This window comes from Elephas maximus, chromosome 10 (assembly GCF_024166365.1).
Source record: "Elephas maximus indicus isolate mEleMax1 chromosome 10, mEleMax1 primary haplotype, whole genome shotgun sequence".
Lineage (NCBI taxonomy): Eukaryota > Metazoa > Chordata > Mammalia > Proboscidea > Elephantidae > Elephas > Elephas maximus.
The window spans coordinates 49,125,705-49,137,147 of NC_064828.1; the positions used below are offsets into that span (position 1 = coordinate 49,125,705).

Consider the following 11,443-nt stretch of genomic DNA (forward strand, 5'->3'; position numbering starts at 1 on the left):
GAGCAACTCTTCTCTGTCCTATAGGGTCACTATGAGTCCGAATAGACTGGATAGCAACGGGTTAGAGGGCAGGGATACTGTTTACATCTGGAACCCCTTAGGGCGTTTACCTCAGAGCCATTTGTGTGGTGTGTGTGTGTGCATGCACACGCATAACCAGGACGCAAATATTTGCTAAGTATATGGATTTCGTGAAGTGGAAGAGAGGAATCAAATGGAGTAAGCCCTGATAAGGGCTTTTGACTTAAGATAGTGCTAACATTATGACTAGGAAGTAAAGTAGGCATGCTATTTGAAGAACTCTGGGAATAAATTCTCCCTTCCTCCTTCCCATTCCAATTTCAACTACTGATTCTTGAAATTCTCCCATCAACACTAATTTCCTCTAAACACTCAAAACATGTAAATACCAACATTTTTTATCATTTAAATTTCAGTATAAATTATTTTATCTTTTTCAGCAGGAGGCTGAGCTAAGAATAGGTTTGGTCTTCCCAAAAGGTAAATGTGATTATCATGATGTTGCTCAATGGTCCAGTTGTGGGGATTTTTGTTTTCTTTATGTTGAGGTGCAAGCCACACTGAAGGTCATGGTTTTGGTCTTCCCAAAAGGTAAATGTGATTTTCTTGAGTAAATATTCTATATGTATTAAAAGAGGTTATAGTTCTGTTTTTTTTCTGTGCTCATCTTTCCACATCTGGAAGATTATGCCTGGTTGTGGGAAGCAAAATTGAGAGGGGCATTTAACTAAAGCTTTTTTTTAAAGGGAGTGTTCAGGTTAATAGAGGGACCTGATATTCCATAAAACCCCATAAAAGAAAAAAAACAGTTATAGGAAGAACAGTTGCTTAGCCTGGAAAAGATCTTAGGGAGAGACATGATGAACATGTTGGATCTCTTGAAGGATGAGCATGTAAGAGAGAGATTAGACTTTTCTGTTTGTTTCCAGGTGGTACAGCTAGGACCAACAGGTGGAAACAACAAGGAAAGACATATTTTTTGGCCCAGTAGGAGCTTAATACAAGGAGGGTATTCTAATAGTTAGAACTATCTAAAGATAGAATGGACTCTCCTAAAAAGTAGTAAGTTTCTCTTTATGGCCTTTTTTCCAAGCAATCTTGAATGGCCCTTGGTCATGGATGCCAGAGATTGGATATACACAGCAATGGATAGACTTGATTGCCCTCAAGGTTGGTCTATTTCAACCTCAGATTTGGTTATTCTAATAAAAAGAAGAAGACCTGAGTAAGTGCTTTTCTAAAGAGACAAACTCTGCCTTTCTTCAAGTTTTTGCCTAAAGTATAGCACTGGTTATCTGGAAGAGAACTAAAGTCTTACAAGTAACACAGAAGGTCTTCATTTTATAAGTGATGGGAGAAAATATTAAAAAGAAGTGTAAGGCAGGAGGGAAGAGAGAAGTAGCTGGGAGAACCATAAGGTCCAACCTGAAAAGAGCTGGGAGGTCCAGAGCCCTCTCCTTCATGTTGGCCCTGCTTCCTTGATGCTCCCTCCCTCTCTGCTTTCTGCTTGGCTCCTTTCATGTGCAATCATACTCTCCACTACCACTCCCACCCATATCACTGTCCTGAGCTTTCTCAACAGGGAATGAACAGTTTTAAATGGAAATTCTCGAGGACCACAGGCAGTCTTTGCTGGCAAATGCAAAGCTAGAACTATTTCCTTACATTGTTTTCACTGATTCTTATGGTGTATTCATGTAATAGTGGACATCTATGGAGTGGGAAGTAACTCTCATTGAGTCAGTCCACCTTGGGTTGACACAATAGCCAAAACAATGGACTCAAACATATCAATGATCATGAAGATGGCAGAGACTAGGCAATATTCAATTCTGTTATGTACAAGGTTAAAGCTCTAAGATATACCATAGGTATCCATGCTTTCTATCACCTGGAGAAAGCCAGTCTGCAGTGATAAAAGAGAAGGAAACTACCATTCAGGGAAACAAAGAAGCAAGACGGAGAAGTCCTGGTGCCATTTGGGATCCTCGTTCCAGGTTTTCTTTAAGCCTCACTGTATCTAGATCCTTCCTGAACATTGCGTATTTCACTTTACATTTGATTCTGTTAGATATCCAGTAACATTTCCAATAAATTCCCTCATTTACTTAAGTTTGAGTTGGTTTTATTACTTACAGTCCTGAGTCCTGGATCCAGAAAGTAAATCTTGGGACCCCTACAGCCACAGTGGCTGTGGCAGTACCTCTTTGCCATGCATGTCTTTTCAACTGAAGAGACTTTTGTCAGTTAAGATTGGTCCTGGGGCCAATCAGAATGGTTAACACCAAAATGTGAGCAAGAGAATGGGAGCCAGAGCTAAAGCTGATGAGCTATTTTTCTGACTTGATTAGAAAATGATTGAAAATTTTCATATTGTAAAGTATGATATACAGATTCTAAAAAAAACAAAAAGGAATTGTAATGTTTTAGAAGGGAAATTCTTTTTTCTTCTGAAGAACTTATGTTTATATCCACACGCACCGTTAATTTTGTCAACTTTTTCTGCCTTCAGATAGCTTACCAGAGCATTGAACAGGGAAGTTTAGAGACTTCCTGACATGCATATCAACACGCTACATCCTGCTTGCTTCTTCTCATATTCAGTCTACCAGTTGGATGAAAGGAAAGTGGGATTTTAGACATCTATGCAGCATTAATGGGAGCTCTTTCCCCGACAGAACAGCAAAGGCACCATCCTGGTTTTAAGTTTTGACTCACATCAAGCCAGCTGGAGAAATCTTTGAAACAGGCACCAGAGCCAAAGCAACACTTCCCTTAAAATTGTAGTATGAACCATGTAACAGTCTTCATATTTTGTCTCTCGAAGTTATTCCTTTTAAAATTTGAGAGTTTCATTGTAACTATTTTGTATTAGAAAACATTAACTTGGATATTTATGGACTTTTCCTAATACTGTTATAGGCAAAAATAGTCAACATTTGTTGAATGCTTACTATGTTAAGAATGTTTGGCATATGTACCTGCATTAATCTCATTCAACTCTCACAACAATCCTTGCAAGTAGTTGTGATTATTTTCTTCATTTTGCAGGTGAAGTCTACCGGCACATCACTGCCTGATGGAGGGCAGGGACTCAAATCAAGTTCCGTTACCCCCACAGTACATGTGCTTGACTATTTGGCTATGCTGTATTACAGTTTTTCTTGTTATAAAAACTTTTGAAAAGTGGTTATTTCTATTGCAATGATACCTTGTCATTTCTTATTTTAGGAGGATGCAGAAAAGGCAATTAAAAATCAGGTCTCTATTCTTATTTCCAATCAATTCTATTTTAAAGTAAGGTGAAATATTAGCTGTATAACTCGTTAAGTAAATAAAAAAAAACACTTGCCGTTGAGTCAGTTCTCACTCATGGTGACCCCATGTGTGTCAGAGAAGAGCTATGCTCTACAGGGTTTGAAATGGCTGATTTTTTGGAGGTAGATTGCCAAGCCTTTCTTTTGAGAGGCCTCTGGGGAGTTGAACCTCCAACTTTTGGGTTAGCTTCTGAGTGCGTTAACTGTTTGCACCACCCAGGGACTGTATGTAATTGCTAGGCCTGAGCTAAGATGAATAAAATAATTTTTATGAAAGCTTTTGGTTTATCAGCTAAATATTTTCTAGTTGAATCAGAATGAGACAAAAAAAAAAGTAGGTCCTGGGATAAACGCTGCCTTTAAGAGGCGTACCGTAATAATTCTGTCAATGTAAGAGAAACATAATGCATACTTCAGTAATATAATAAAACACTGAGCTATTAATGTTAAATATTAAAAATAAAAACTCTTATTATGCAAAAAGTTGGTGGGGAGTACTGTTGGTTACTGATCCCACAGAGGTACCCCCCATCCCCTCTTGCCTCTTGGGAGCAAAACCCTGATTTGGTGTTGGTGTTCACTATCTCTGGGCTGGGAGAGGAGAGACCTTCTTCAGACCAGGGGGTAAATCAGGATTATTCAAGGCAATCATGGTGGTCCCATTCCCTTGCTAGTGAGTGGGTTAGGCATGGACACGTGACCCTAACCCATGGAACCAGTGGAGAAATCTGTTGGAAGTTTTGAATTTTCTCCCTAAGGAAAAAGGCACATGGGAGGAGAAGTGACTCTTTTCGCTAGATGTTGTCCTAGCTGCAAGAGAAGCCTGTGTACCCCAGGCATGTGAGACATCCCTGGCCATAAGATGAGGGTGGCCAAATAGAAAGATGGAAAGGGTCTAGACTTTGGTGATACTCTTTGGCTGCTAAATTGACCAATCCTAGCATCCTACCTCTAGATTTCTGGTTACATGAAATAATAATAAAAAAACCTTTACTATTTGAGCTGCTTTTAATTTTGTCTTCTCTTAAGCTGAAGCCAACAACGTTCTGATATAAATAGCCTTTAGTATCCCGATTTCTGAAATAGTCTTAAATTAAATAGCCTTTAGTATCCCAATTTCTGAAATAGTCTTAAATTCTAAATCTTAAATCACAGTTTAACATAACTGTTAAATGTTAAGCAGAGCATTTAGGAGGAGACTGTGAGGACCATTTGGAAAATCATTTTAGATAGTTTCTCTCAGGGAGACTATTACACATCAAAACACTATATCATTAGTACGATTTCCTGTGAGAGAAAGCCATACTGTAGATGGAATATGGAGAAACTAGCAGACCAAAGTCATACAGCAAATATGAGAATGGGGTACCAGGTCTCCAAAGCCGTTAAATTGTGATGGTTAGTACAGTAATGAGAGTTATTGTTCAGGAATGTAAGTAGACACAGAGTGCTATGATATTGGATCACATTTGTTTTTAATTGTGTAATCAAAACAAGGCCTTGTATTACTTACGTACATCCATAAAATGAAGATCAAAAACTACATCGCACATGTTCTTCTCAAAGACACAGCTCACACAGCTTATTTGAAATACAGATTTGTGCCAAAGCCTACAAAATAATTTTACTCCTCATTTCCTCCCACCCTCATTTTTAAGGTTGGCTTTACTTTGGGGAGGCAGCTCTTCCCCAGTCATATTTTGAGTGCCTTCCAACTTGAGGGGCTCATCTTCCTGCACTATATCAGACAATGTTCTGCTGCTATCCAAAAGTTTTTCACTGGCTAATTTTTTCAGAAGTAAATCACCAGGTTCTTCTTCCCAGTCTGTGTTAGCCTGGAAGCTCTACTGAAACCTGTCCACCAAGGTGATCCTGCTGGTATTTGAAATACTAGTGGCATAGCTTCTAGCATCACAGCAACACACAAGCCACTACAATACTACAAACTGACAGATGAGTGGTGACCAAAATGAGAAGAAACAACTGTAAACATCCACTAATAATTGGAATGTGGAATGTACAAAGTATGAATCAAGGAAAATCAGATGCTGTCAAAAATGAAACGCAATGCTGAAGATAGATATCCTAGGCATTGGTGAGCTGAAATGGACTGGTATTGACCATTTTGATCCAGATAATCACATGGTCTACTATGCCAGAATGGCAAATTGGAGAGGAATGGCATCACATTCATTGTCAAAAAGAACTTTTCAAGATCTATTTTAGGTTATCGTGACGTGCAATGCTGACAGTGAAACAATAATATCCATATGCCTACAAGGAGGACCAGTTAATAGGAATATTATTCAAATTCTACACCAACCACTAATGCCAAAGATGAAGAAACTGAAGATTTTTTACCAACTTCTGCAGTCTGAAATTGATCAACCATGCAATCAAGATGCATTGATAATTGCTGGTGATTGGAATGTGAAAGTTGGAAACAAAGAAGAAGGATCAGTAGTTGGAAAATACAGCCTTGATGACAGAAACAACACGGGAGATCACATGACAGAGTTTTGCAAGACCAACAACTTATTCATTGCAAATACCTTTATTCAACAACATAAAGGGCAACTATACATGTGAACCTCACTGGATGAAATATACAAGAAACAAATCGACTACGTCTGTGGGAAGAGACGATGGAGAAGCTCAATATCATCAGTCAGAACAAGGCTAGGGGCCAACTGTGGAACAGACCATCAATTGCTCATATGCAAGTTCAAGTTGAAGCTGAAGAAAATTAAAACAAGTCCATGAGAGCTAAAGTATGACCTTGAGTATATTCCACCTGAATTTAGAGACCATCTCAAGAACAGATTTGACATATTGAATGCTAATGACTGAAGACCGTACACGTTGTTGGATGATGTCAAGAACATCATACATGAAGAAGGCAAAAGGTCATTAAAAAGACAAGGAAGAAAAAAAGGCCAAAATGGATGTCAGAAGAGACTCTGAAACTTGCTCTTGAACACAGAGTAGCTAAAGCAAAGGCAAGAAATGAGCTCAATAGATATTTCAGAGGGTGGCTTGAGAAGACAAAGTATAGTATTATAATCGAACTGCCAAAACCACTGCCATGGAGTTGATTCTGACTCATATTGACCCCATAGGGTTTTCAAGGCTGTAAATCTCTATGGAAGCAGACTGCCACATCTTTCTTCTGTAGAGCCATTGGTGGTTTCTAACTGCCAACCTTTCGGTTAGCAGTCGATGGCTTTAACCACTATATAAGTATTATAATAAAATGTGCAAAGACCTTGAGTTAGAAAACCAAAAGGGAAGAACACACTAGTCATTTCTCAAGATGAAAGAACTGAAGAAAAAATTCAAGCCTCCAGTTGCAATTTTGAAGTATTCTATGGGCAAAATATTGAACAATTCAGGAAGCATCAAAAGGAGATGGAAGGAATACACAGAGACACTTTTCCAAAAAGAATTGGTCAATGATCAACCATTGCAGGAGGTAACATATGATCAAGAACTTATGGTACAGAAGGGAGAAGTCTAAGCTGAACTGAAGGCATTGGCAAAAAATAAGGCTCCAGAAATTGACAGAATACCAGTTGAGATGTTTCAACAAACAGAGGCAGCACTGGAGGTTCTCACTCATCTATACCAAGAAATTTGGAAGACAGCTTCCTGGCCAACTGACTGGAAGAGATCTGTATTTGTGCCCATTCTGAAGACGGGTGATCCAACAGAATGTGTAAATTATCAAACAATATCATTAATATCACGTGCAAGTAAAATTTTGCTGAAGATAATTCAAAAATGGTTGTAGTGGTATATTGACAGGGAACTGCCAGAAATTCAAGCTGGATTCAAAAGAGAATGTGGAATGAGGGATATCATTGCTGATGTCAGATGGATCTTGGCTGCAAGCAGAGAATATCAGAAAGATGTTTACCTGTGTTTTATTGGCAATGCAAAGGCATTTGACTGTGTGGATCATAACAAATTATGGATAACATTGCAAGGAATGGGAATTCCAGAACACTTAATCATGCACATGAGGAACCTGTACATAGACCAAGAGGCAGTTGTTCAAACCGAACAAGGGGATACTGCATGGTTTTAAAATCAGGAAATGTGTGTGTCAGGGTTGTATCCTTTCACCATACTTATTCAATCTGCATGCTGAGCAAATAACACGAGAAGCTGGAGTATATGAAGAAGAACTCAACATCAGAATTGGAAGAAGTTTCATTAACAATCTGCAATGTGCAGATGACACAACCTTCCTTGCTGAAACCAAAGAGGATTTGAAGCACTTATTGATGAAGATCAAAGATTACAGCCTTCAGTATGTATTACCCTCAACATCAAGGAAACAAAAATCCTCACAACTGGACCAGTAAGCAACATCATGTTAAATGGAGAAAAGATTGAAGTTGTCAAGGATTTCATTTTACTTGGATCCACAATCAACAGCCATGGAAGCAGCAGTCAAGAAATCAAAAGACGCATTGCATTGGGTAAATCTGCTGCAAAAGACCTCTTCAAAGTGTTAAAAAGCAAAGAGGTCACCTTGATGACTAAGGTGTGCCTGACTCAAGCCATGGTATTTTCAATTGTTTCGTATGCATGGGAAAGTTGGACAGTGAATAAAGAAGACCGAAGAAGAATTGATGCATTTGAATTATGGTGTCGTTGAAGAATACTGAATATACCATCGGCTGCCAGAGGAGTGAACAAGTCTGTCTTGGAAGAAGCACAATCAGAGTGCTCCTTAGAAGCAAGAATGATGAGACTTTGTCTCACGTATTTTGGACATGTTATAAGGAGAGACCAATCCCTGGAGAAGGACATCCCACTTGGTAAAGCAGAGGGTCATCGAAAGTGACATGGTTTAACACAATGGCTGCAATAATGGGCTGAAACTTAGCAATGATTGTGAGGATGGTGCAAGACCAGGCAGTGCTTTGTTCTCTTGTACATAGGGTCGCTATGAGTCAGAATTGACTCAGAGGCACCTGATAATAACCATTTTTAAAAGTGTGAAACTATTTAACATATGGCAAACTCCAAGGTCATATAACAACCAATGAAAAGATGCTGTTTGTATGGAAGCAAGGAAATGTGGAATTTCCTGTGAGCTCCAGCTTGTGTTCAGTCTTGCTGGTTCATTTACAGTAAGTTAAACCTTGGAAGAAGCCTTCCTTCTGTCTCTCTTTTCAAAACCAAAACGAAAGCAAACCAAACCAAAACAAAACAAAGAGACCCAAATCCTTTGCCATCCAGTTGATTTTGACTCATGGTGACCTTATGTGTTACAGAGTAGAACTGTTTCATAGGGTTTTCTTGGCTGTAATCTTTACAGAAGCAGGTTGCCAGGCCTTTGTTCTGAGGTGCCACTTGGTGGGTTCGGACTGCCAACCTTCAGGTTAATAGTCAAGTGCAAACTGTGCCACCCAGGAACCTGTCTCTCATTAGTGGGGTCTCAGGCACAAACTTTAGACACCCATGAAAACAAGACAGATCCTTAATTAAACGTCTTGTACCTGACATCATCTTTAATCCATTTAGATGGGTGAAAAAAAATTACTTGCTTTAAGTTAGCTACTGACATCTGAAGACTGTGCTAACTAGTGGGTAGACAGGGGAATGCTTAACATTCTCAAAATTCGACTCAGGTAAAGAAGCCAAAAAGGAACCACAAAATCACATGTCCACCTTTTTTCCCCCTTTGCCCCCTCCGTGTTGGTTTTGCTGTTATTTTTCTAGTTTATTATGTAGAAAATGTTTTTTTTTTTTTTTGAAAATCATCTGTACGATAGAGTTGGACTGCTCTTCAAAGCAGGCTGGGAAATTTCCTAAGGTGCTGGGCTACTAGTCAGGTTTTTGTGTTAGGAGCAGTGACATGGAATCTTTTCTGCGCAGCCCCCGATCAGAAAGAGGAACTGTGCAGTTGTTTTACAACTGACCTTTGAAGGGAGCCATACCCTGTTGTCTATCACAGAAAGGTTAGCATAAAACCCAACTGACAAATTAACGAGAAGATGAGCATAACGAAATTACAAATAAAGTATCTTCCCACCTAAGAGCGGAACAGAGGAGCCCTGGTGGCGCAAATGGTTGAGTGCTGGACTGCTAAGGGAAAAGTCGGTGGTTCGAACTCAGCAGCTCTGTGGGAAAAGGCCTGGCAATCTACTTTCATAAAGATTACAGCCAAGAAAATACTATGCGCAGCTCTACTCTGTCAGGTGAGGTTGCTATGAAGAGTCAACTTGACGGACCTAACAGCAAAAACAAGAGAGAAACAGATAAATGCACAAATCTGCCACTTATGGAAACTGAGGCTTTCTGGTTGTCAGAAGTGAGGTGCTTTGGGGCCCAAACTGCAGAGATTTCAGCGACCATCACACGGGGAATAGCAAGATAGATACATGTATATTATCCTAGTCTGAAAAGGCCAAAGAAAGAAACGATTTCAAAGTGAAAAAGCCATTTGCAAAGCCATCTGCAGCACACTCACATGCAGCATGAGAAGGATGCTTTCACCTGGAGCCCACTCTTTGCCAAAAACCTGGCATCCAGCAAACGTCCAGAAGAGCAATAATAGTCACCTGTGAAGCATGAAATAGGAGCGACAGGGAAAGTGACATCAGATCCCCAGTTGGGGAAATTGGAAAGCATTAACACGTCTGTATACTTAACAGAGCACAATTACTACATTTTATTTTGTTTCAACAGTCAGGACCTAAATGAACATCACCATTCAGTTTTGTTCTGGGCAATGATCCAAGCTCATCTTTGGTACAGTTGATTTTGAAGCCTCACAGTCAATCATATCTTCACAATTTGTTCTTCTTTCAGGCTTCAGGCATCCTCCTGATTTCCATTTCTTGTTTGGAAGCCTTGAGTCATCTGTTCTGGCAACATGACCAACCCAAATCAGTCATTTTCTCCAAATTATATTGAAATAGGGATCTTGCTAATTTGTTGTTTTCTTCCTACTTCTTTCTTTCACATAATTTTCCCTGTAAGGATCTCCTAATACAAAGCTGATTGAAGGCATACAATATCCTCTTTCTTCTGCTGCGATCGAATCCAAGTTTCTTACCCACATGCTGTAGCTCTGTAATTAAAACAATGGAGGCACATTCAGCCCTGGGTTATGAGTGCAAGCCTTCCATTGCTGGCTGGATTGCGGATCCCAGGGCAGAGTACGGCCCCTGACACTACACCTTTAGGCATTATTCTGACATCACTTACATTCCACAAGTTTCAGCAGTTTACAGAGTCTAAATGAAAGAGTGGGATTTCAGGCTCTGTTATTTGAGTTATGTAGAATCTGCAATCTGGAGCTTACAAAATTGCATGCATTTTGGGCCATTTTCATTTAGATGAAGGAGAGAGGGAAAACTATGTATCCTTCAAAGGGGAGGAAAACCAGCTCAAAAAGAGTAAGTGACACGCTCTTTTTTTGTTTGTTTGTTTTAAAGCAGCAAATAAACTTCAAGGAAATGCAACACAGTGAACGTTTTAGCTAACAGTCTTAGACAAGCTTTCCCTATTCAACTCATATCAGGTCTTCAGGCATAAGCAATATAGTCACTATCATTCATTACAGAGAATTAATCGAATTACGTTTCTGCATATGACTGTTGGATATATTCGTTACCTGAAAATCATACCACTGTCATTACACGCTGCGTGGAAGAATTCTTTAAAGTTTTCTTGAATACACATTTTCAATTGAATGTTCAGTATGAATTTACCATGACAATTAAACTTTGTCGATGTGTCTAAAATAAACTACAACTTTGATCTTCTAAGATAAATAAAATTAGTTTAGCTGTCAGTATCATTTAGGAGGTAGGCCCATGGCTCCATTCCCTGGAAAGTTGGCAGCTGCTCGATGCACTGAACATGTTGCACAGCTCAGCCCAAGGAAGGCATTAGCATAATATAAGAACCAGAACCCTGATGGAAAATGCTAAGGAAAGAAAAAAGGAAAAAGATCTTTGAGAAACAACTAAAGTGTGGTAAGTAATATTGGTAAGATTTGGGTAATTGTCCCATTAATCTCTAAGTGAAGAGACATTTATTACCGTCTTAATTTTCAGTGACAGCAGATTACCTTGCTTATAAAG

General features: G+C 39.2%; 1 protein-coding gene across 1 annotated transcript in view; it reads right to left on the reverse strand.

Moving 5' to 3' along the window:
- Nucleotides 1-9,930, reverse strand: part of SLC25A21 (solute carrier family 25 member 21) — an 83,432-nt gene extending 73,502 nt beyond the window's left edge. The window contains exon 1 of the mRNA XM_049898330.1: nucleotides 9,823-9,930. Within this exon, the coding sequence (XP_049754287.1) occupies nucleotides 9,823-9,824 (2 nt within the window). The 5' untranslated portion in view covers nucleotides 9,825-9,930. The remainder of the gene's footprint in view (nucleotides 1-9,822) is intronic.
- Nucleotides 9,931-11,443: the final 1,513 nt, after the last annotated feature.